The sequence below is a fragment of the Mustelus asterias genome, chromosome 20 (genome assembly GCF_964213995.1).
Source record: "Mustelus asterias chromosome 20, sMusAst1.hap1.1, whole genome shotgun sequence".
NCBI lineage: Eukaryota > Metazoa > Chordata > Chondrichthyes > Carcharhiniformes > Triakidae > Mustelus > Mustelus asterias.
In genome coordinates this window covers 80,433,192-80,460,196 of record NC_135820.1, presented here as the reverse complement: position 1 = coordinate 80,460,196, position 27,005 = coordinate 80,433,192, and the positions used below count along the sequence as shown (strand labels likewise).

General features: G+C 44.4%; 1 protein-coding gene across 3 annotated transcripts in view; it reads left to right on the top strand.

The window, feature by feature from the left end:
• tox2 (TOX high mobility group box family member 2) overlaps positions 1–27,005 on the top strand; it is a 186,593-nt gene that overhangs the window by 108,870 nt on the left and 50,718 nt on the right. For all 3 annotated transcript variants that reach the window (XM_078236953.1, XM_078236951.1, XM_078236952.1), the window contains exon 3: positions 20,896–21,141. In XM_078236953.1, coding sequence (XP_078093079.1) covers positions 20,896–21,141 — 246 coding nt within the window. The remainder of the gene's footprint in view (positions 1–20,895; positions 21,142–27,005) is intronic.

Genomic DNA, 27,005 nt, shown 5'->3' with positions numbered 1-27,005 from the left:
ATCTTGGGATCCAAGTTCATGGGACGCTCAAAGCAGCTGTGCAGGTTGAGGCTGTGGTTAAGAAGGCGTATGGTGTACTGGCCTTCATCAATCGAGGAATTGAGTTTAGAAGTCGTGAGATAATGTTGCAGCTATATAAGACCCTGGTCAGACCACACTTGGAGTACTGTGCTCAGTTCTGGTCGCCTCATTACAGGAAGGATGTGGAAGCCATAGAAAGAGTGCAGAGGAGATTTACAAGGATGTTGCCTGGGTTGGGGTGAATGCCTTATGCGGATAGGTTGAGTGAGCTTGGCCTTTTCTCCTTGGAGAGACGAAGGATGAGGGGTGACCTCATAGAGGTGTATAAGATGTTGAGAGGTACTGATCGAGTAGATAGTCAGGCTTTTTCCCAGGGCTGAAATGGTTGCCACAAGAGGACACAGGTTTAAGGTGCTGGGGAGTAGGTACAGAGGAGATGTCAGGGGTAAGTTTTTCACTCAGAGGGTGGTGGGTGCGTGGAATGGGCTGCCAGCAACGGTGGTGGAGGCGGATTCGATAGGGTGTTTTAAGAGACTTTTAGATAAGTACATGGAACTTAGTAAGATAGAGGGTTATAGGTAAGCCTAGTAATCGCTAAAGTAGGGACATGTTCGGTACAACTTTGTGGGCCGAAGGGCCTGTATTGTGCTGTAGTTTTTCTATGTTTCTATCAGCTTTTTAAATTCCAGATTTATTTAATTAACTGAATTTAAATTCTCCCAGCTCCATGCTGGGATTTGAACTCATGTCTCCAGACCACTAGTCTGGGCATCTGGATTAGCAATCTAATACTATTACCACTATGTGATTGCCCCAGGAGCGCAGCAACGCACCTTGCCACAGAGTGTTGTCTGGCACAGTTCCAGTCAGTTGCCAATCCTGGAATTCCCTTCATGAGGATATCCTCGGACTGTAAGAAAGTCCATTTAAATCTTTGCAGGGTAAAGGATGGACAGCGGACACCAGGCTTGGCAGAACTGCCCACATCTTAAATAATGATTCGAAACAGAATACATTGCTTGCATCTGCCTCTTGCAATTGGACACAGTTTAGAAAGAGTGCTGAACCTCATCCTGAAGGATTGTGGGTCAGCGACCTGACCGCAAAAGGTCGACGCACCTGATTTTTAGAATTCCTAATTTCCGAGGCAATGTGCTCCAATTCTCTGACCTTGATCCACTGAGTGAGTCTGAGCAGACCCGAGGTTTGGAAAATTTACTCTAAAGTTGCTGCAATAGCTCAACAAAAACTGTGAAGAGGGGTTAATAAGGTGATGGGGAAACTAGGCTGGTGCGTGGGCTGAAAGAGTGGGCCACAAGATTGAAATCAGGCTTGTTCACTAACCATCGCTCCGTGAATATGATTAAATACATTTAATATACGCTGTAATAATGTAAAATCACTAACGTTGTCACGTTCACAGAAGGTATTTATTAACAAGGGAAAACCGTACAGAGGCTGGCAGTCCCCCGGCTGCCCCAGTCCCTACATCCCTTCTACATGTTTACAGACTGTCTTCTACCGAAAATAGGACTGCACTCCCTGGGGTGATTACCCACTCTCAGTCCCAATTGGTCCCTCTAGCCAGGTGACCCTCTTCTGCTGTGTTGTCCTTAAAGGGACAATCACCACACACCCCGAATATTTCATAAAGAGTTATAGAAAATCTTTTATATATTAATAGAACTGTCGTCAACTTCAAATGGTAAAAGCAAAAGAAATATTGACCCTTTGGACACAGAGGGAGCGCACAGTTCTCACAGAGCAATCAGCACGCGCCTCACTTCACTCGCCCTTGCTTTACGTACAAATCACTTCAGTCAGACCGGCAGGAAAAAAACTCCACGGATGGAAATCAGCGGAATGTGGCGACCCGGCGCCCGGGCAACGGTCAACACAATGTCTCGTGGGGCCGCACTCAGCACCCTGATTGGCTGCTTGTGGCCCCTGGGCTGCAGGTTACCCACCGCTGATTGAGACAAATACAGAAAGGAGTCGGGGAAGTTTCAGACCAAACAACGAAAGCAGAATTACTAACATTGAGCGAGAAACAGAAACTCAGCTATACAAATAATAATGAAGCAAGAGGCCCCACGATAATGGGGAGACATTTTATTTACAGTTTTTGTAGTAAGAGGAATTGAAGAAATGAAAAAAAACAGGACAAACAATTGGAGTCAATGTTCCAAAAAATTGGAGTCAGGATTGAGTGGTTATGTATATGAACGCACAGAAGGTTCAAATTAAACTTGGAGAGTCGGAGGCATCACTAACCCTGGGGTGATATGACCCAGTCACTATAATGGAGACAGTGGGAGAGTTTTTAACTCATTCAAACCCACCTCGTTTCACAGAATTCTGTTTAGAAGGCTAAGCTGTTCCATTGCCATGTTGATCTAGCGTCCCTTGGACTGTCCGAGTGTTTCCTATCTGACACTGATCCACAGCGGAAACAAGATGCATTCCAGATAACAGGAAGTATCAAACTGTCACCCTGCTGAACATGGGCAGCACTGAGTATCTCAGGGAATAAAATCATCAGGGCTGCGAGTGTCCACTGAATATTTCTGGTTGGGTGAGTGAGAAATTAGCTCTCCTTTCAGACTGAAGATTGTTTATTTCCATCAAACCAATTTTCGATCAGCTTCTGACTCTTTCTTAATTCTTAGATTCAGATCTAGAAAATAATCTCCCAGTGCCAGTGGAATCATTGGGAGAGCGTTCGGGTGCTGGGGGAGGTTGGGTGCTGGGGGAGAATGTTTGGGTGTTGGGGGAGAGTGTTTGGGTGCTAGTGGAGGTTGGGTGCTGGGGGAGAGTGTTTGGGTGTTGGGGGAGAGTGGGTGCTGTGGGAGAGTGTTTGGGTGCTGGTGGAGGTTGGGTGCTGGGGGAGAGTGTTTGGGTGCTGGTGGAGGTTGGGTGCTGGGGGAGAGTGTTTGGGTGCTGGTGGAGAATGATTGGGTGCTGGGGGAGAATGATTGGGTGCTGGGGAGAATGTTTGGGTGCTGGTGGAGAATGTTTGGGTGCTGGGGGAGAGTGTTTGGGTGCTGGTGGAGAATGTTTGGGTGCTGGTGGAGGTTGGGTGCTGGGGGAGAATGATTGGGTGCTGGGGGAAAGTGTTTGGGTGCTGGTGGAGAATGATTGGGTGCTGGGGTAATGTGACGGCTGTATGGCTGTACGGGTCATACAGTGAGTACAATTTTGCAAAGCCCTGAGGACTTTCAGAAGATGAACTTTCTCAAAACGATTTATTTGTAAAATCTTCAAGAATTTGGAGCCCCGCGCCATTTGGGAATAGGAAATAAGTGGGAATAACTCACTCAATCAAACTAATCCCAACAGTTATTTGTCTTCCTCGTGCTCTAATTCTCTTGTAATATTATCTGGACTCAGAATCGTGTGGGGTTTTGGTAAAAACATCCTGCGATAGGCTTCATTTGGACAGGAGTTTCCTAGTCCTTAACAGCATTAAGTCGATAAAGGTTTTAGGTGTTTGGACCCAGTTGGATGCAGAGGAAAGCAATGGGAAGGACAGAGTGAATGTCACAAAGAATAACTGTAAAGAGAGTGTCCAGATATTGTTACTGACTATAGTCAAACCCCTGGCAGTGACTCATTGTGGTGAAGCCCACTTAGTGTCACTTCAATTGGCTAATCAAGAATCCAACAGCCAACAGCAAGTGACAGTATCAGTGCTTAGGAGCAATATGGCTGACTGCAGCTCCCCGGTCCTGAGGGAAACATTCGGACTGCATTATAGAAGGGAAACAAAACTCGCGGCATTATGTTACAGCTGTATTATAAACATTCCCATCGCAGTGTAAACATCCCTTAAATTGAAATCAGGAATCTTTCTAGCTGCGAGTGTTTGCAGAGTCTGCTCACTGAACTGGGAAAGGATTCAGGCTGAGACTATCTGCTGGGACCATCTCAGAGTCCCGGGGAAAATCTAAAACTTCCGCAGTTTGTAACTGTCATGAAGAATTTTGTAAATCTCCTAAACTTCAGGTTTTGAAACTGAAGATTGCCTGATGATTTGTTCTGACCACATAGTGATGATACACGTTACCTTTCCGCACTTGTTAGAATTTTAATGAACAGGGTAATTAATTCCGTTCCTTGCTGTAATGTATTTGAAAGTGAAGTGTGTGCAGTTTACAATCTGTCTCCTCAACTCTCACTGGACTCCAGACTTTACACCATCAGTAAAGATTGCAAAGGCCATTTGGCCCGTCTTACTTCCTGCATTTTGAGAGATCCCAATGCACCCTGCATTTTAACACCCACTTGCTCCTTACATGAATCCAGGGTTTTGCCCCCACCTCTCCCATCTTCACACTCTGACTAGGAATCTCCTGAAATGGTGAATTGCACCAAAGTTTCATTGCTACATTTTCCAGGGTTTCAGTGAAGATTTCAGAAAGTTAGTGGAATAAGCAAGGAAGCTCAGGTGTTGGGGAAACACTGATATTTGAGCTTCAATGGCCAGGAGTGGAAAGCATGATCTATGAAAATTAGCCCTAGTCTAATAAGAGCAAGTCTAAACTTTGCAGAGTTCTCAGGGAGAGGTGGGATACCTTCTTTGGAGAAGTAGGGTACCCCCTTGGATATATGGTCCCGGAACATCTTTGGGGGAGGTTTGGCGCCCTTTAGGAGAGGTAAGGTGCTAAGTATGATTGTTAAAAGTGAATATGAATAAGCGTAAAAAGTGCATAAACCCATTGGAACTGTCAAGGGAGCTGTCAAAATTGTCAAAAGTATCAGGAGCACCTGTTAAGACTAGATAGATAAATATTTAAACAGTAAAGGAATTAAGGGTTATGGCGAGCGGTTGGGGAGGTGGAGCTGAGTCCACAAAAAGATCAGCCATGATCTTATTGAATGGCGGAGCAGGCTCGAGGGGCCAGATGGCCTATTCCTGCTCCTAGTTCTTATGTTCTTATGTTCTAATGACTGTCAAACATGTCAAAAGCAACTGTCAAGCTGTCAAGGCATTTAAAACTCCTGTCCTTTAAATCTTTGAAAATGTTGTGTGGAATGTTAAAGTATCTTTGCTTGCTATAGCCATGAGGGTTATCATTGCTGGATTTGTGTTACATAGCTGATTTTACAGCCTTCCATTATTACAATAGGATGCCTTCCTTTTCACATTTTCATTGAAAGTAGTCTCACAACACCAGGTTAAAGTCCAACAGGTTTATTTGTTAGCACATTAGTGCTGGACTTTAACCTGGTGTTGTGAGACCACTTACTGTGCTTACCCCAGTTCAACGCTGGCAACTCCACATCACATTTTCATTGAGAGCTCCAAGCGTTTATGGACCCTTTGAAGTGGGACTATAAATTCCAATGCTTGTTTTTATAAGGGATTAAGCATTTGAATTAAATTTTGGTTCCCATAGGGATTACGGAGGAGAAAGAATGTAAATATAGTGAGTAGGTTTTTAGGAATGAGTGTTTTCTGCCATAAACACTTACACTGGGTATGTTGGCATGGTAGGTATAAGGGCAAAAGGTGGTGGGCAGGGAGGCCATAGGTTGGCATTAAATTGATATAGGGATGAATAAATCCCCTGTGAGGGTGGCATGAGTTGGCATGGAAGGCATGGCGAGTGCATGTGAGCTGAGGGAATATGGGCTGAGGGCTTTTTTTGTTTCAGAAATTGCGAGTGTGTTGAGACAAATGTTCCGCCCAGCCTGCCTCTGCATTTAGCAGCCTCCATACTCCTTCCGCTCAACTCCCAGCGTACCTCGTCATCCCAGGATAAAATTCCAAATTTCCAGGGCACTTTTTCCTGGGTCGGGATTGCAGAGTGGGATGCGTTCAGTCTCTGGGCTCCTGAACCGGGGGCAAAAAGCCCAGGCTAAAGAGTTTGCAAAGGATCTCAGGCAGGTTCAGCAAGGGAGATGGAATATAGGCCGGAATTTTCCAGACCCACCCACAGCAGAAATTGGTGTGAACATGAGCAGAAAATTTGGAGAGCAACCAAAAATCTGTTGACTTTGGGCGGGAATGACAGGATCAGAAAATCCGGCCCTCTGTGGGAAATGTGAGATTATCTACTTTGGTAAAAAGACTATTTTATTTAAATGAAGGGAAGCTGCAATATGCTGAGGTACAGAGGGATCTGGGCGTCCTGCTACATAAAACACATTTACAGCAAATAATTGGGAAGACAAATGGAACATTGGCATTTATTGCAAGGGGGTGGAGTATAAAAGTCGGGAAATCTTGCTGCGACTGTCCAGGGCGTTGCTGAGGCTGCACCTGGAGCACTGTGTATAGTTTGGGTCACCTTATTTAATGAGGGACTCACTTGCACCAGAGGCTGCCTAACGAGGTTAAATTTGGAATGAAAGAGTTTGTCTTCTGAGGAAAGGTTGAATAGGTTGGGTCTACACTCATTGGAGTTTAGAAGAATGAGACATGACCTTTTTGAAACATCTGAAGATTCTGAGCAGTGGTGACAGGGTCGGTGCTGAAGGATATTTCCCTTCATAGGGGTATCGAGAAGTAGGGCACAGTTTCAGAATAAGTAGTGTCCCATTTCTCTCAGAGAGTTGTAAATCTTTATAATCCTCGACTAGAGAGATGTGTAGAAATTGGGTCACTGATTATATTCAAAGCTGAGACAGACAGATTTTTGAATGTTTGGGGAGTCAAGGGTTATAGGTAACAGGGTGGAAGTTGGGGTTAAGGTCGCAATCAGACCAGCCACAATCTTATCGAATGATGGAGCAGGATCGAGGGGCCGAGTGGCCTCCTCCTGCTGCTTGTTCATGCGATTCGAAATTCCATCTGTCATTCGTCTCCTCATTTATTAACCTTGTCCAGCATTCCGTAATTTCTGAGCTATTTACCTCGGTTCCATTGTTCCTGTTAGTGTGTCCTCATCTACAAATCCGACCAGTTCGTAAATGTCAAAAGCTGTGTGTGTGTGTGTGTGAGTGTGTGTTGGTGAGTGTGTGTGAGTGCGTGTGTGTGTGTGAGTGCGTGTGTGGGAGTGTTGGTGTGTGAGAGTGTGTGTGTGTTGGTGAGTGTGTGTGAGTGCGTGTGTGACTGTGTGTGTGTGTGTGAGTGTGTGTGTTGGTGAGTGTGTGAGTGCGTGTGTGCGTGTGTGTGACTGTGTGAGTGCGTGTGTGAGCGTGAATGCGTGTGTGCGCGTGTCTCTGTGTGAGTGTGAGCGTGTGTGAGTGCGTGTGCGTGAATGTGTGTGTGCGCGTGTCTCTGTGTGAGTGTGAGCGTGTGTGTGTGTGTGAGTGTGTAACTCAGCCATCTCCTGTGCTTGCTTCCTTGTCCCCGACATTTGGAACTCTCCCATGTACAATGGCCAAAGATTGCATGAAGAGAATGAAGGACTTAAAACAGGAAGCATGGTAGCATCTGGAAGCATTGCACTGGGCAGTGTGAATGTCTTCAGCTGCCTGGAGAGTTCTGACCTTCACACAGAAAAGGTTAAATCTTAAATTGAAGAGTTTAGAATTTATGATTCATATTTACTTAAATGGCAACTGAGCACATCGCACCTGCCTGGGAAAATATAAATAATCTGGCAACTAAAATGAGAAACAATATCAGGCATCTACACAATGGCACAATCGAAATGACATGTACGCTGCAGTGATACCAAGCAATTCCCAATCTGTGTGGCTTGAATTGAAAAAACTCCATTAAAAAACACTTGAATGACGGAGCAGAGAATTCATTGCTGGTGATCTATGTGGCTGGGCCAATATTAAGAGTCAGATTGTTGCCGACAAAATGACTTCTTTGTATTCATCCATCTTCCTTGAAAAACCCAGGGAATTGTTTGAAATCTTAAACATGCCTTGATATATGCAAAATGAGCCTCCAATTTGCATACATATTTTGAGGAGTGCTCACGATTAGAACGGACAGTGCAGCAGAGAATTCATCTTTGTAAATGGAATTAAACGTTTCATTTGGCCCACAGATTTGCTGCTGGTTGCGGGAATTTGCGCTGGAGAGGACAAAGTATTTAAACCAACGCTGGCTTTCTCTCCATGTTTGTTCCATTTAGATTGTGTCTTGTTGTTTGGAGACGCACCTCCCCCACTCACTCTGCCACAACGCTGCATCTCCAGCCCAAATCACTATGGCAACAGCCGATTCTGCTCCACAATTCCACAGCTTCTCAAAGACAACAGCCCTTCACACTGGTTATTGTGAGGCAGACCCGTGTCAACAAGAGTGTCAGTGCAAAGTGCAAAACTCGCTTATTTACAACTTGTGAGCAAATACTTTCAGGAATGTTTCTGAGAATTAATAACAGTAGCAAAAAAAAATAAGAAATCATTGAATCTCAAACGGGGAAGAGCAGGAACTTGGTTAAAGTAGAATAAACAGCAAGAGCTGGAGTCGACACGCACTGATTGTATTCGCTTGGACACTCTAGAATCAGCTCTCTGACGCCAGGTAAATATCGTGTGGTAACTTCAGACCACAATAAAGGTAGTTGAATGTGTTGTTTAAAAGAAGGAATGTCTTCATATAATAAAATAAGGTTTAATAATAACAGTCGAATAAGAACAGTAATAACTATGAAAACAGGAGCACTAGTAAAACGGGTCTTGCCAGCAGAACACTGTCTGAGAGACTCAAAACCTACACATGCTCAGAATCCTCAACAGACACCAGTCAAACAATTACATTGGAGAAAGGCTTATAAGAGCACTCTGTACTCAAAACGATGCTCTGTAACATCTAGTACAATCTGATCACTGTCCCTCCAGCCATGATAGAAAGCTAGTGCGTGTGAAATGAGAACAGGGACAGCACTGGGCTCTTAAATAACCCACTGACACTCTTGAGTTACACATGAAGAGCAGCCAATTGGGAGGGATAGCAAGGTGTTTGACACAGAGAAGGCAGGGGACAGGAAAGGATATCCCAGCTTCATGATGCTGGCTCAGAGTTCACTGGGTCATCTACAAACTTACATTTGTAACCATTGTGCGAACTCTATTTGGACTCAACATATCACAAGAATCCAAATATTGAAATGCATTTCATCTTCTCTTTCTTAAAAAACAGTTCAAGTACACCCCTTATATTGACACTATCGAGATCTCCCTCATAGTTCACATCGAGTTCGGGGTGTGTTACCCAGAACTTTTCTCCTTAGCTGAATGGTGAACATTCCTGTCTCAGTCTCCCTCCCCTAAATTAACCCTTTCTTGGCCTATTCTTGTTTTCTTTGTGTTTTTGTCCTTTTGAAAGACAAATAAATAATGAACAAACTCAAAGATACACGAACGGTGTAAAATTTGAAAAGTATGGTTTCAGCACCAGCATGGTACAAACTAAACTAGAAATCTGCCCTGGGTGTGATAAGGGCTTATTGCACAGTAGACAGTTAGAATATACTGTGTACTCGACTAGAAATAACAGTTTGATAAATGTTAGAACAGCAGAGGGCCGTCAGAGAGACATTCACAGACAGAATAGTCAAAGGACTGGTAATGTCTTGAGATGGATAGAAAGCTGGTTAGCAGATAGGAAGCAAAGAATTGGCATAAATGGGTCTTTTTCCGATTGGCAGCCAGTGACAAGTGGGGTTCCGCAGGGATCTGTGCTAGGATCCCAACTGTTCACATTATATATTAATGATTTGGAAGAGGGAACTGAATGTATTATGTCCTAATTTGCAGATGATACAAAGTTGAGTGGGAGGGTGAGCTGTGAGGAGGATGCAGAGATGCTTCAGTGTGATTTGGACAGGCTGAATGAGTGGGCATCTGCATGGCAGATGCAGTATAATGTGGATGAATGTGAGGTTATCCACTTTGGTAGCAATAATAGGAAGAAGGATTATTACTTGAATGGGTGTAAATTGAGAGAAGTGGATACTCAGCAAGACCTGGGTGTCCTCGTGCATCAGTCGCTGAAAGTAAACACACAGGTACAGCAGGCAAATGGTATGTTGGCCTTCATAGCGAGAGGATTTGAGTATTGGGATAGGGATATTTTACTGCAATTGTATAGAAAATTAAGTTAATTTATTAGTCACAAGGCTTATATTAACACTGCAATGAAGTTACTGTGAAATTCCCCTAGTTGCCACACTCTGGCACCTGTTTGGGTCAATGCACCTAACCAGCTCATCTTTCAAAATGTGAGGAAACCGGAGCACTCGGAGGAAACCCACGCAGATACGGGGAGAACGTGCAAACTCCACACAGACAGTGACCTAAGCCGAGAATCGAACCTGGGTTCCTGGCGGTGTGAAGCAGCAGTGCTAACCACTGTGCTACCGTGCCGCCCAAACATAGAGGCTGGAAGCAGGAGGAGGCCATTCAGCCCTTCGAGCTTGCTCCACCATTCATTTTGATCATGGCTGATCATCAAGTTCAATATCCTGATCTACACTTCCTCCCATATCCCTTGATCCCTTTAGATGCCGCATCACCAGCAGTGCAGCACATCCAATAGTGCACCTTCAGATGCAATAGGAAACAGAGGGTTATTGCAATAGAGGACAGATCAAAAATATATTTGCAATAGAGAACAAAGAGATATCCACAGCAGACAGAAAGACAAAGAAATGTTTCAATACAGATTAAAGAAGAGAAGACAGAACAATGGGATATTGCAGTGTAAAGGTCAGAACGTTTTTTTGTTTCGGTCGCCCTGTCCTGGAGTTTGATACTGGGGCTCATCTCTCGGGGACCTGGCAATTACAGGAGGCTGTGGTTAGAATGCTGCTGTCTCAATCCTTCCATCCCACTGGCTGGGACTTCACAAGCTGTGCTTTCGAGATTTTCCTGAGGCCTGCACTATTAAACTGCAGCCTGGAATGTGAGTCCAATTCTACTGAGTGGTCTTAGGTCACCTATACAGCAGCCAGCTGAATTGTAAATGTCTAAGCTAACGGTTTGCGTACCCATGGATCATCCTTTAGTGCTGCAATATGACAGCACCTCAACACTCTGCTGATGGAGGACTGTTCTGTTGCGTGGACTTTGGGTCCACAGGGAGTGAATTGCTCTCATTTTACTCAGCCAGAGTGATGAACAGCACATCTCAAACCTCTGATTTCTGACCTCTACCTCCTAGAAGGACTGAAGGGGTATAATCCAAAAGCTAAAGCTGGAGTGAAATTAGGAAACACCTCTTCACCCAAAGAATGGTAGCTTGGCTCTCTCTTCCACAAATGACAATGTCATGGAAACACCCCATGTCCAAATGCAGCAAGACCTGGACAATATCCAGGCTTGGGCTGACAAGTGGCAAGTAACATCTGTGCTATACATGTGCCAGGCAATGACCATCTCCCACAAGAGAGAACCGAGAGGATCCAACCATCTCCCCTTGACATTCAAAAGCATGACCATCGCTGAATCCCCACTATCAACATCCTGGGGGTTACCACTGACCACAAACTGAACTGGACCAGCCAGATAAATACTGCGGCTACCAGAGCAGGTCACAGGCTGGGAATTCTGTGGTGAATAACTCACCTCCTGACTCTTCCAAAGTCTGTCCACCATCTGCAAGGCACAAGTGATGGAATACTCTCCACTTGCCTAGATGGGTGCAGCTCCAACAACACTCGAGAAGCTCAACACCATCCAGGACAAAGCAGCCCCGCTTGATTGGCACCCCATCCAACATTTTAAACATCCATTCCCTCCACCACCGATGCACAGTGGCAGCAGTGTGTACCATCTACAAGATGCACTGCAGCAACTCACCAAGACTCCTTCGACAGCACCTTCCAGACTCATGACCTCTACCATCTAGAAGGAAATGGCAGCAGATACATGGGAAAACCACCACCTACAAGTTCCCCTTCAAGTCATTCACCATCCTGACTTGGAAATATATCGCCGTTCCTTCATTGTCGCTGGGTCAGAATCCTGGAACTCCCTCCCTAACTGCACTGTGGGTGTACCTACACCACATGGACTGCAGTGGTTCAAGAAGGCAGCTGGCCACCATCTTCTGAAGGACAACCGGGGGGTGGGCAATAAATGCTGGTCTAACCAGTGAGGCCCACTCCTCAATCAATGAAAAAACATTGATATTAAATGCATCATTAATTATTGATTATGTTCAGATTCTGCACATGCTCCTTGAAATAATTCTTCATAAATTGGGTGAAAAATTACAAGTTAGCATTTATACGAATGGAACTGTCAAGCTGCCAATGTACACGCAGTCTGACTGGGAGATGTGGGAAGCAGGAATGTCAGATGTGGTCTCCTTATCAGGCAGTGTTTACATAGCAGATACATTGGGACATCTCCAGTTGGAGGTACGGAAAGTGATCAGGAAGGGGAATGGAATATAAAAGTATGGATTTTTATTACAGTTGTACAGAGATTGTTGGAACCACATCTAGAATACTGTGCAGAGTTTCTAAAGTAAAGTAAGTAAAGTTTATTTATTAGTTGCAAGTAGGCTTACATTAACACTGCAATGAAGTTACTGTGAAAATCCCCCAGTCGCCACACTCTGGCGTCTGTTCGGATACACTGAGGAAGAATTTAGCACGGCCAATGCACCTTAACAGCACATCTTTCAGACTTGGGCAGGAAACCCAGAGCACCCGGAGGAAACCCACGCAGAGATGGGAAGAACGTGCAGACTCCGCACAGACAGTGACCCAAGCCGGGAATCAAACCCGGGTCCCTGGTGCTGTGAAGCAGCAGTGCTAACCACTGTGCCACCGTGCCGCCCCTACTTAGTTAGGGAAGGGTAAAATTGTGTGAGAAGCAGTTCAGAGAAGCTTCACTCCACTCATTCCTGAGATGGAGGGGCTGCCTTGCGAGGGAAGATTGAACAGACTGGGCCTGTACCCACTGGAGTTTAGAAGAATGAGAGATAATCTTATTGAAACATCTAAGATCTGGAGGGAACTTAACGGGGTGGATGCGGAGAGGGTTTCCCCTTGTGGGAGAGATGAGTGCAGGGGACACAGTTTAAAAATAAGGACTCTCCCATTTGAGACGGAAATGAGAAGAAGTTTTTGTCTCAGGGAGTTGTGCAGCTTTGGAACCCTCTACCCCAGAGAGCAGGGGAGGACATTGGAGGTCATTGAATACTTTAAAGGCAGAGGTAGATAAATTTTTAATTAACAAAGGGGTCAAAGACTGTCAAGGGGAGGTGGAATGTGGAGTTCAGACCACAATCAGATCAGCCGTGATCTAATTGAATGGCAGCCCAGGCTCGAGGGGCCGAATGGCCTACTCCTGCTTCTAATTCGTATGTTTGTTTGTATGTTCTTATACAAGTTCCTTTCCAAGCCACAAACCACCCTGACTTGGAAATATATCACTGTCGCTGGGTCAAAATCCTGGAACGTCTTCCCTAACAGCACTGTGGATGTACCTACACCATAAGGACTGCAGCGGTTCACGAAGGCAACTCCTCAACACCTTCTCAAGGGCAATTAGATGTGGGCAATAAATGTTGGCCTTGGCAGCGACGCCCACATCCCATGAACGATTAATAAAAAAACAGAAGCATTGCGAGGGCTGAAGATTCATTTACAGAATCACAAACATAAAATCTTCCATAAACCAGCACTCTCAGGCAGCATTGTAGAATGGAACGGGGTGTTTTCCTTGCATTTATATATACTCCTTGATGTATTTAATGTATTTTGATGTATCAGCAAAAACCTGATTCCGTTTTTTTATAACAAGTTTTATAATGATATATCACAAAAAAGAATAATTTTTAAGAAGTGTTCTGTCCTTAACTTGCGAGTTACCTGATTTTAAATCAGTAAAGATCACTTTAATAAAACCTGCATCAAACCATCAAAGAGTTTCATAGCTATACACTCATCAATTTCTTAGTAATTTATATATTTTTTAATAAGTCACTGAATTTGAAGAATCCTTCTCAAGTTGTCACGACCGGCTGGCCTCCTCATGTCGATCTTGGGGGGGTGCCCAGCAACTGGGCAAAGTGATTTGGAAACCAAATTTCCTGCCTCGCCCGCTGTGGGAATCTTAGCGACGGGACAGAGAATTCGGTGAACCATTCAAAGGTCTGTTGATCTCAGGTGGGAATTTCCGGTCTTGGGGCGGGGCTGGAGAATCCCACCCATGGTTTACGTTTAAAATTCCACAGGCTGCTGTGCCAGTTCTGTGGATTGCACTCAGACTGTGCTGATAAAACGGGCAGAAACTCTAAGCCAATTGATTTAACTCAAACCTTACCTGTTCCTGGACTCTGTTGGGTGGTACCAACAGGCAAATGCCCAGTTTAGAAGCAGTCTACTAACTCCTATTCACTGACTGACCATACCTGTCATGAGTTGGCTGTCGGGTGACTGGTTCCTCTGGAGGTCCCATTCCCCAAATGCAGCCAGTTCCTCAATCAGGTGAGACATACCAAAGAGCTGTCATTGTCGTTGCATTCACGAGCAGAAAGAGATGGATTGGGATATCTCTATGGTTACAGTCAGTGTTTTGTCACATACATGAGTCGCAGTTACTGAGTACCTTTTTCAGGAGACAGACTGTACAGTGCGACACTGAGTCTCTCGCACACAAGGAAGACTTGTGTTTGTTCCTTTTTCTTCCAGCCAAGCCATTGGGATGTGTCCATCAATCAATCTCCCTGTTCCTGAGCTAAGGACTGATTAGGGACAGTCAGCATGGCTTTGTGAGTGGAAAATAATGTCTCACAAATTTAATTGAGTTTTTTGAAGGGGTAACCAAGAAGGTAGATGAGGGCAGTGCAGTTGATGTTGTCTCCATGGACTTCAGCAAGGCCTTTGACAAGGTACCGCATGGTAGGTTGTTGCATAAAGTTAAATCTTACGGGATCCAGGGTGAGGTATCTAAATGGATACAAAATTGCCTTCTTGACAGAAGCCAGAGGGTGGTTGTAGAGAGTTGTTTTTCAAACCGGAGGCCTGTGACCAGCGGTGTGCCTCAGAGATCAGTGCTGGGCCCACTGTTATTTGTCATTTATATTAATGATTTGGATGAGAATATAGGAGGCATGGTTAGTAAGTTTGCAGATGACACCAAGATTGGTGGCATGGTGGACAGTGAGGAAGGTTATCTCCAATTGCAGCGGGATCTTGATCAATTGGGCCAGTGGGCTGACAAATGGCAGATGGAGTTTAATTTAGACAAATGCGAGGTAATGCATTTTGGTAGATTGAACCAGGGCAGGACTTACTCAGTTAATGGTAGGGCGCTGGGGAGAGTTACAGAACAAAGAGATCTAGGGGTACATGTTCATAGCTCCTTGAAAGTGGAGTCACAGGTGGACAGAGTGGTGAAGAAGGCATTCGGCATGCTTGGTTTCATCGGTCAGAACATTGAATACAGGAGTTGGGACGTCTTGTTGAAGTTGTACAAGACATTGGTAAGGCCACACTTGGAATACTGTGTGCAATTCTGGTCACCCTATTATAGAAAGGATATTATTAAACTAGAAAGAGTGCAGAAAAGATTTATAGGATGCTACCGGAACTTGATGGATTGAGTTATAAGGAGAGGCTGGATAGACTGGGACTTTTTTCTCTGGAGTGTAGGAGGCTGAGGGGTGACCTTATAGAGGTCTATAAAATAATGAGGGGCATAGACAATGTAGATAGTCAATATCTTTTCCCAAAGGTAGGGGAGTCTAAAACTAGAGGGCATAGGTTTAAGGTGGGAGGGGAGAGATACAAAAGTGTCCAGAGGGGCATTTTCTTCACACAGAGGGTGGTGAGTGTCTGGAACAAGCTGCCAGAGGTAGTAGTAGAGGCGGGTACAATTTTATCTTTTAAAAAGCATTTAGATAGTTACATGGGTACGATGGGTATAGAGGGATATGGGCCAAACGTGGGCAATTGGGACTAGCTTAGGGGTTTTAAAAAAAATAAGGACGGCATGGACAAGTTGGGCCGAAGGGCCTGTTTCCATGCTGTAAACCTCTATGACTCTATGATTCAGTCAGATTCCCTGCTCCAGGTTATTCGTAGCTCAGTCACACTGGAGCAGTGCTTCCCAACCTTCTCAATGTCAGCACGCCTCTGTACTGGAAAACATTTTGAGGGACACTTCCTGTTTCCTCTGAACTGCGCTCCAGCAAAGTACTTGGGGCGATTTTCAGCCTGTGTTCACCATCAGAGAGAATAGCGATGTGGGTGGAAAATCCAGGGGGAATCAGGAATCAAGGGCTTCAATGTTATACTGAGCATGTGTGGATTTCCACCACCATAATATACTGATAGCTTCAGTTCCAGCAATGGCGAAACCTGGGCCATGGACTTGGAAAAATGTAAACAATACAATCTAAATGTAACCCAGAGAGAAAACGCTGGAAAATCTCAGCGGGTCTGGCAGCATCTGTAAGGAGAGAAAAGAGCTGACGTTTCGAGTCCAGATGACCCTTTGTTAAAGCTGGACTGTAAATTGTGTAACGGGAACCGTGATTAGGGGGACGTTTTTCACACAGAGGGTGGTGGGCGAGTGGAATCGGCTGCCGTCAGTGGTGGTGGAGGCAAACTCAATAGGGTATTTTAAGAGACTCCCGGATGAGTACATGGGACTTAATAGGATGGAGGGTTATAGGTAGGCCTAAAAGGTAGGGATATGTTCGGCACAACTTGTGGGGCCGAAGGGCCTGTTTTGTGCTGTAGTTTTTCTATGTTTCTATTTCCTTAAAAACACAGTTCACAAATAATTTATCCAGCTCACACAAGATTGAATATTTTGAAATAGAAATCACCATGAATGTTGACTGTTTCTCTCCACAGATTTAGATTTGATTTGATTTATTATTGTCACATGTATTAACATACAGTGAAAAGTATTGTTTCTGGCGTGCTAGACAGACAAAGCATACCGTTCATAGAGAAGGAAAGGAGAGAGTGCAGAATGTAATGTTACAGTCATAGCTGGGGGGTTAAAGCATTGTTAGACAGTTTAAAAAAGTTAGGATTAAGTTTTAGAAGTATAGGATGAGAGTAAATGATAGAATTTGAGGGTATGCTGGCACAGCTTGTAAGAAGTTGCCTCGCTCCAGCGCCGGCTCGGAACGCAGGCTGCCTGATTATCGCAGTATTTCCTGCATTTGTTTTCTTATGTTAGATTTCCAGCATCTGTGGTATTTTGCTTTTGGATTAATATTTTGAGCACTATTTCCTCAGGTAGAAAAATGAGGAATGAGAGAAAGCGGTAACATAATTAAACAGAAAGAGGAGAGAGCTGAAGTGAAGGGCGGAAGTTTCAGCTTAATGCTAATCTCATATTTAGGCATTATCTAAACACAACTATACACACAATTTATTAGCATGGTTTCAATGTGATTTTCAGAACAGCAACCTCTCTCTGTCTCTCTCATTTCTCCCAGGGTTTTTGTGCCCTTTTTGAGTTTTTGTGCGGGTGCTTAGGGCCCCTTTGTCTTCAGCTCCAAGCTCCAGTGGTCAATGTGCATGGGGCCCTTTGTCTTCAGCTCCAAGCCCCAGTGGTCAATGCGCATGGGGCCCCTTTGTCTTCAGCTCCAAGCCCCAGTGGTCAATGTGCATGGGGCCTTTGTCTTCAGCTCCAAGCCCCAGTGGTCAATGCGCATGGGGCCCCTTTGTCTTCAGCTCCAAGCCCCAGTGGTCAATGCGCATGGGGCCCTTTGTCTTCAGCTCCAAGCCCCAGTGGTCAATGCACATGGGGCCCTTTGTCTTCAGCTCCAAGCCCCAGTGGTCAATGCGCATGGGGCCCCTTTGTCTTCAGCTCCAAGCCCCAGTGGTCAATGTGCATGGGGCCTTTGTCTTCAGCTCCAAGCCCCAGTGGTCAATGCGCATGGGGCCCCTTTGTCTTCAGCTCCAAGCCCCAGTGGTCAATGCGCATGGGGCCCCTTTGTCTTCAGCTCCAAGTCCCAGTGGTCAATGTGCATGGGGCCAGACCAACAAAAAATCTAAATCACATGCCTGTGCGACTCTTTCCCAGCCAGCGTACGTGCGGGATGCCTGAGATTCATTGGGTCTTGGAGATGCGAGCACAGAGCTGAAGACAAAGGTTAATTTTAGTTTAGTTACATGAATTTGTAATTGTTTTGAATTTTTCATGGTTCACATCGGGGCTCTTCAAGGCTCGCTGGTTGGGAATCACTGCACTGGGAAGTTTGGGTGGTGTGGCTCAGTCACAGCGCGCTCTCTGTGATCAGATATCCTGAACCTTCGCTGTTAGCTTCTCAATTCAAAAAGTTAGTTAAGATGAAATTTTTTGTCAGATGTGGGTTGCAAGTCTTGAACCATGAACCACCCTCCTTGCGACATCAACACCAGCACTCGTTACAACATATTCCATTCTGAGGAAAACTCCCAATCATTGCCCTAAAATATACCTGAAGCACCACCTCAATACGGGACCCACCTCTGACATTCCCGCTTCCGCCATCTCCCCGGGTGAGACTGCATGTCCATTGGCAGTTTGACAGTTCCACTCAAATAAAACCTCAATTGTCATTTTTCACCCAATTTATGAAGAATTATTAGAAGGAACAGATGCAGCATTTGAACATAACTTCAGAAGGAATGAAAGGTATTCACTCTCCAGTAGTTTTCCCTCAATCCATTGAGCACAAAGAAAAATGAATCTCAAGTACCTTTCCTAAAGTATTTCTCAAACTGCCAATCACAGGACAATGCATCGCCCACGTGTTCCACAGAACGACATTGCACCATTAAAACCTAACAATAAATTCCTGAGAAATTATTTGTAAAGTACCCTGTATTCAGTTCTCGACTATAATCTGGAATTTACAGATTGAATAAGAATTGTTGTGGGGCTCCTGAAGAAAGATCAATCTGAGAATTAACCTCAGACTGTGAACTTCGGGCACTTACACAACCTTGAAGCCTGGAAGTGGTTTTAATTCTAGTAAGCCACACAACTCATTTATCCAGTTTTTACCGCATTTTTCTCAGCAATTTATTCCCAGTGTGAGTTACTGTGAAAAGTAGCAGCGGTGCACCCACAAGGGATGATAGAAAATATTCCCTCAGTATTGCCTGAACAAATCTGTAATTAGATTCAGAACATAGAAGGAGAAGGAGTTTATTTAGATGATGGTTGCTCTATGATCTAACTCCATGCACCTACCTTTGCCCCATATTCTTTAATATCTTTAGCTATTTCAGATTTAAAATTAATAATTGCTCAGCGTCAATTGGCATTTGTGGAAGAAACTTCCAAACTATCACCTTTTGAGTAGAAATGTTTCCTAATTTCACTCCTGAAAGGTCTAGAATTTTAGACTCTATCCCTAAATCCTTGACTCCCGAACTTGCGGAAACATTTTCTCCCAATTTACACTACCTGTTCCCCTTAATTTCTTAGTAACTTCAATCAAATCATCCCTCAACCTTCCAGGAGATACAGTCCTACTTTGTATTGGATTGATTTGATTTATTATTGTCACATGCATCGGGATATAGTGAAAAGTATTGTTTCTTGCGCGCTATACAGACAAAGCATACTGTTCATAGAGCGCACAGTGGAAAAGGAAAGGATAGAGTGCAGAATAGAGTGTTGCTGTTACTAAAAATATATATGTGGACACTGTGGGAAAAGGGCTTTGGAATGGATGATCAGCCATGATCGTTTGAATGGCTCAATGGGCGGAATGGCCTATTCTCGCTCCTATGTTCCCATGTCTAGATATATAATGGGAATTGCCAGTGTAAACTTCTCACTCTGAGATTACATCCTTTCCCCAGTCCAGGTACAGCAGTGTCACCACTGGTCAATGGATATGGTGACATTATGGACATGATTATGTAGGCTGTTTATACTATAAATATTGACATAGGCATTTGTATTGGAAATAGATGAACAAAAAAGGACAGGGCCTGACTTTAAAATGTGTCTGATTTAAAATGTCCAGTTATCACTGACATCTCAGTCCACTTCACCCTGAAGATGGTAATAATTCCCAACTCCCTGTTTTAAAGTTAAAGTTTATTTATTAGTTACACGTAGTCATGGCATTGATAGTCTGGGACTGGTACATTTATGTTTTTCATAGAATCATAGAAACCCTACAGTGCAGAAAGAGGCCACTCGGCCCATCGAGTCTGCACCGACCACAATCCCACCCAGGCCCTACCCCCATATCCCTACATATTTACCCACTAATCTCTCTAACCTACGCATCTCAGGACACTAAGAGGCAATTTTAGCATGGCCAATCAACCTAACCCGCACATCATCTCAAAACGTTGAAGAAAATATATCATTCTCCTTTAGTTTGAATTTCAAAGTTCAGTAGTTTTAAATAATTACAATGAATTTTGTGATTAACAAAGAGTTGCACAATGTTTCTTTCTGTTGACTATTTTATGAATGGCACTTGGTTTTAGGAGTTAATTTATTATGTTGTCTCCAGCTTGTCTATCCAACCTTCCCATAAAGTGTGACACCCCATGGAGCATAATCCAATCTTGGAGTCATGAGATGTCCTGGGAAGAGTGAAAACCCAGATATAAACCCAGGCATCTTCAGCAACACACTGAATTAAGTGAGAGAGTCCCATCCCCTTTGAGACAATGAGAGATGTCCATTGAAGTGGTTTTCACTGGCACCAGTGCCCATTTCAGCCAATAACCAAGTTTCCCTGTTACTGGAGAAGACCAATTTTAACAGGAAATAAGAAGGTTTTCTGTGAAAATCACAGGCGAATTGGTGCAGCTTTGAAATTCAAATTCTCGTCCAATAAGAGAAAGGTGACTCTAATGCAAAGTCGCAATCCTTTTACATATTTTCAAAAACTGAACAGTTTTAAATTTATTCCAGGAAAGAACATCAGAATCTTGCATCTTGTCTGAGTGAAGTTATTTCTGGGTATCTGCTCCAGTTACTGTTCCATGCTAAATTTATGCTGTTTTTTTGTTTTCCTCCATGTAGTCCTTCGCCGGTCAGGGGCTGGGTGATGAAGATTATGAGATTCCTCCAATCACTCCTCCAAATCTCGGAGACCCGTCGTTTCTTCACCTGATGGATCCTCATGCAGGCTACCATTCGCTGTGCCATTCGGTACCCCCCAGTGGCCTGCTTCCTCAATACGCTTACCAAGGCATGGACCTTCCAGCAATAATGGTCTCCAACATGCTGGGCCAGGATGGCCATCCACTGTCAAGCCAACTACCTATGGTCAGTGTCTATCTTTGGGCAGAGAAATGTTGGCGGGAGTGGGGGTGAGTGGCAGGGGTTGGTCTCTCTTTAAAGCTCTTGCTAAAGCTCTCAAGCATTGCATGTTGAATTATTGGAATGGGAGGAGGCAGCTGGAGTCAGGACCAGAAAAATCTAATTCATCTCCATTTGATGCAAAGCCAAGCGATTCTAATTCAGACATTGAGATGGTCAAGTGTCTTGAATTTCTAAATGACCAGACGGTCACCAGAGTGATGACTCTTGGAAGAAAGGCAACAGGACAAGCCAGAAATGAGTTGGCATGGCTCCAAAGTATAAAGAGTTGGCTCCACATGGGATCAGTTGCAAGTGGTTTCCCAAAACAGAATTTAGCAGTGAGAAACAGTAACACTCCTTTACTCTCCACAAAGAGAACAAAGAAAAGTACAGCACCGGAACTGGCCCTTCGGCCCTCCAAGCCCATGCTGATCATGATGCACTAACTAAACTAAAAAAAAACCTTCTGCCCTTACTCGGTCCGTATCCCTCTATTCCCTCCCTATTCATGTACCCATCCTGATGCCTTTTAAATGTTGCTAATGTGCCTGCTTCCACCACCCCCTCTGGCAGCGCGTTCCAGGCACCCATCACTCTCTGCGTGGAAAAACCTCCCCAGCACATCTCCCTTAAACATTCCCCCTCTCACCTTGAACCTGTGCCCCCTTGTAATTGACACTTCTACCCCTGGAAAAAGTCTCTGACTATCCACCCTGTCTGTGCCTCGCATAATTTTGTAGACCCTCTATCAGGTCTCCCCTCAGCCTCCGTCTTTCCAGTGAAAACAATCCTAGTTTATCCAACCTCTCCTCATAGCCAACACCCTCGAGACCAGGCAACATCCTGGTGAACCTTCTTTGCACTCTCTCCAATCCACATCCTCTGGTAGTGTGGTGACCAGAACTTCACGCAATACTCCAAATGTGGCCTAACCGAGGTTTTATATAGCTGCAACATGAATTCCCAACTCCTGTACTCAATGCCCCGGCTGCTGAAGGTAAGTGTGCCATATGCCTTCTTAATCACCTTGGCCATCTGTGTTGCCACTTTTTTGGACTTGCACGCCCAGATCCCTCTGTGTGTTTATGTTCCTAAGGATTCTGCCATTTACAGTATAATTCACACCTAAATTTGATTCTCCAAGATGCATCACCTTGCATTTGTCCGGATTAAACTCCACCTGTCATTTTTGTGCCCAAGTCTCCAATCTATCGATATCCTGTTGTATCCTCTGACAATCCCCGGCACTTTCAGCAACTCCACCAATCTTCGTGTCATCCACAAACTTGCTAATCAGACCATCCGCATTTTCCTCCAGATCATTTATTTTTACTACAAACAACAGAGGTCCCAGCACTGATCCCTGTGGAACACCACTAATTTGCTGGATTATCCCTGCTTCCTTTCTTAAACAAGGGGACAACATTGGCTATTTTCCAGTCCTCTGGAACCTCGCCTGTGGTCAAAGAGGATGTGAAGATATCTGTTAAGACCCCAGCTATATCTCCCCTTGCCTCCCACATTAACCTGGGATCGATCCCGTCCAGCCCCGGGGACTTGTCTACCTTAATGCAATTTAGGATACTTAACACTTCCTCTTTTGATATATTGACATTCTCTAGAGCGTTCACACACCCATCCCTGACCTCAATATCCATCATGTCCTTCTCCTTTGAATACCGGTACAAAGTACTCGTTAAGGATCTCACCCACTCCCTGTGGTTCCATGCATAACTTCCCTCCATTGTCCTTGAGCGGGCCCACTCTTTCTCTTGCTACCCCTCTTGCTCCTAATATATGCATAAAAAGCCTTGGGATTCTCCCTGACCCTGTTTGCTAAAGATATTTCATGGTCCCTTTTAGCCTCCGAATTCCATGTTTAAGTTCCTTCCCACTTTCACTGTACTCCTCAAGGGCTTTGTCAGTTTTTAGATGCCTAGACCTATCATATGCTTCCTTTTCCCTTTTGACTCAGCTTACAATTTCCCTTGTCATCCATGGTTCCCGAATCCTGCCATTTCTATCCTCTATTTTTGGGGGACATGCCTGTCCTGCACTTCAATCAACTGGCCTTTAAAATCTTCCCACATGCCGGATCTGGATTTGCCTCAAATAGCCGCTCCTAGTTCCTGTCTAATTTGGATGGAATTGGCCCTCTCTCAATTAAGCACCATCACCCGAGGGCCTCTCTTGTCCTTATCCATGACTACCTGAAATCTCATGGAATTATGGTCGCTAAGCCCAAAATGCTCCTCCACTGAAACATCGACTAAGGAATAATGAAGTTGAACAATAATGTTAAATAGCACAGCGCACACCCCAATAAATTACTTTTAAGATCCTCATCTTCAAATCCTCCATTTCTTTGCCCTATCATACCCTAACAGTCACCCCCAGCTATACAGTTTTGTTTGGACCCCTGACTCTTTCACCAGCCACCTATTCCCTGATTCCCACTCGCTTTGTTACATTACAACGCCTGTTTTAATTGAACAGTTGAGACGGGTGGCAAACTGCCAAGTCACCCCGGGAGATATTTTAATTTGATTTATTATTGTCACATGTATTAACATAGTGAAAAGTATTGTTTCTTGCGCGCTATACAGGCAAAGCATACCGTTCATAGAGAAGGAAAGGAGAGAGTGCAGAATGTAGTGTTACAGTCATAGCTAGGGTGTAGAGAAAGTTCAGCTTAATGCGAGGTAGGTCCATTCAAAAGTCAGACGGCAGCAGGGAAGAAGCTGCTCTTGAGTCGGTCGGTACGTGATCTCAGACTTTTGTATATTTTTCCCGACGGAAGAAGGTGGAAGAGAGAATGTCCGGGATGCGTGGGGTCCTTAATTATGCTGGCTGCTTTGCCGAGGCAGCGGGAAGTGTAGACAGAGTCGATGGATGAGAGGCTGGTTTGCGTGATGGACTGGGCTTCATTCACGACCTTTTTTATTCTATTCACCCTAACATTGAGTCCCACCTGAAATCGGTGGGAATAGTATCATCGGGAGCCGGAGTTCTGGGGAGAGGGTTTGGGGTTGTGAGGGTGTTAGGTTGTCACTGGGGCCCATGGAAATGACTCCCACTCTCCCAGAATCCATTCATTTTCTAACAAAAACCTTTCTTTTCAGACATATTTTCCCGCCACCACCCCGGGATTTTTGATGAATCCCATTGTTGCAGCAGAGGGTGGGGGTTGGGTGGGGCATGACCCATACAAGAAGGAAACGCAATATCAGCAGGGCCATTTGAACTTAATGCTGAGTTCACACAAACCCTCATTTTGACTGGTCTAAAGGCTTTAACCCACAGTGCGGAAGTCACAGCTTTATGCAATAAATATAAACATTGTTGATGGCAAGATAAGGTCTGTTGATGTATCGTGATCAGATGCTTTTTCTAATCTCCTGTTCTTTAGAAATGAAAAACAGCCTGCAGCTGTCAATAAGAGTTTTTTTTACAAAAGCCCCCTGCTGGACTGTTTTGATGGATGAGCTTTATGGTGTAGGTTAGAAGATAAAACATCGTATTTTATGCAGTTTCAGTAGAGGTCTGTATTGAGATTACTCAAGGGCTAGTATTATGTCATTGTGAATGCTTGGCTGAGTTCCAATTACCTCAGAAGGCAGTTCTGAGATTGCATTTTGACTGATGATTTAAAGAGACTATTAAAGGATTATCTAGCTTTGTTATGGGGTCGGACTAGAAAGTGGTTTTAGTCATTTGGTGGTACAGAACTTGAGTATTGCTGAAAAAATAAATATTTTATTGAAGCTTTTCATCTTGCACTCATCAGGACAATTTACAAGAATACCGATGCAATGAAAATAACAAATTTATATTGTGAAAAGAGAATGCTGATTAGTTAGTAAACAGACTCTGATTGGTAGAGACATTGACATGGAGGATGCACCAGTTGATGGTTATTGGCAGTTAACCAAAATAAATAGCAGCCATTTCTCAGGGCAATGCCAAGGCCAATCAGAGTCAAGCTGCATGGTTTAAATTTCAAACAATGCTTGGCAATTCGAGTTCCAGAGAGCCGAGGTTGGCATTTGAACCAGTGCGTATTGGCACTCTCCCTCCCCGCATGGCCACTTTGGATTAGTTTCTTGCTACTCCCAACATCCTGAGTTATAACATGTCCCTCTTTCAGTGAGGGGCCTTACAGGAGTGGAGAGCAACTGAATTCACTGTCACCCAGTGGGATCTCCGGCTAATTCTGATATGGATGTTGGGCCAGATATTCCAGATCATTCCAAGACTCAATGCAGAGTAATGGGCTGGTTACCTTACCTGAATAGTACAACATCACTCACTGGGATAATAAAGCTTCGGTACTGACTGAAAAAGCAAAGGTTTTACTCCAGGGACAAAGATGTAGTAACAACAACCTGCATTTATATAACTCCTTTAGCAGAGTAAAATAGTCCAAAGTCCTTCACAGGGACAGAATCAAACTAAATTTGACACCATTTCATGCAAGAAGATATTGGGACAAGTGACCCAAAGCTTGGTCAAAGAGATAGGTTTTCAAGAGCTTCTTAAAGGAGAAACGAGAGGTGAAGATGTTTCATAGAGGTCATAGAGGTTTACAGCATGGAAACAGGCCCTTCGGCCCAACTTGTTCATGCCGCCCTTTTTAAAAAAAATTCCGAAGCTAATCCCAATTGCCCACATTTGGCCCATATCCCTCTATACCCATCGTACCCATGTAACTATCTAAATGCTTTTTAAAAAACAAAATTGTACCCGCCTCTACTACTACCCCTGGCAGCTTGTTCCAGACACTCACCACCCTCTGTGTGAAAAAATTGCCCCTCTGGACACTTTTGTATCTCTCCCCTCTCACCTTAAACCTATGCCCTCTAGTTTTAGACTCCCCTACCTTTGGGAAAAGATATTGACTATCTAGCTGATCTGTGCCCCTCATTATTTTATAGACTAAAAGAGGTTTCAAGAGGGAATTCCTGAAGTGTCTAAACAACTGAAGTCATGGCCACCAAAGGAGCATCAATAAGAATTGAGGATACTTGTGGGTAGAGTTTGTGATCTTGGAGGGTTGCGGGGCTGGAGGAGATTACAGAGATAGCGAGGGACAAGACCATGGAGGGATTTGAAAATAAGGATGAAAATGTTAAAATCGAGGGGTTGCTGAACCAATGCAGATTGACCCAATTTGGGAGCCAGTGTAGGTCAGCAAGAACAGGAATGACGGGTGAATAAGACTCGGTGTGAGTTGGAACACAGACAGCAGAGTTTTGGATAACCTCGCGGAGGGTTGAACATGGAAGGCCAGCCAGGTGGGTATTGGAATAATCAAGTCTAGAGTTAACAAAGGCATGAGTGAGGATATCAGCAGCCAATGAACTGTAACAGGAGCAATGTTAAGCGATGTTATGGAGCTGGGAATAGGTGTCCTTGCTGATGGTGCGCATGTGACATCTGCAGCTTACCTGGGGTCAGATGTGAGAGCAAGGTTGTGAAGAGTCTGGTTGAACCTCAGATGGTTAGCAGGGAGAGGGATGGAGTGGGTAGCTGACGACTGAAGGTAGATCTGTGACCAAAGACAATGGCTTCCAAACACTGAACTGGAAGAGATTTCTGTTCATTTGGGATTGGATATCTGATAAGCAGCCTGATCATTGAGCAAGATTAGGGAGGTGTCGGGAGAGGTGATGTTGAGGTAGACCAGGGGGTCGTTAGGATAGAAGTGTAAGCTGATGTCACAGAGAAAACACGTATAGATGAGAAATAGAATGGGACCAAGGATCGATCCTTGGAAACTCCAGAGGGAAGAGGAATGGGAAGAGAATCCATTGCAGGTGAATAGATAA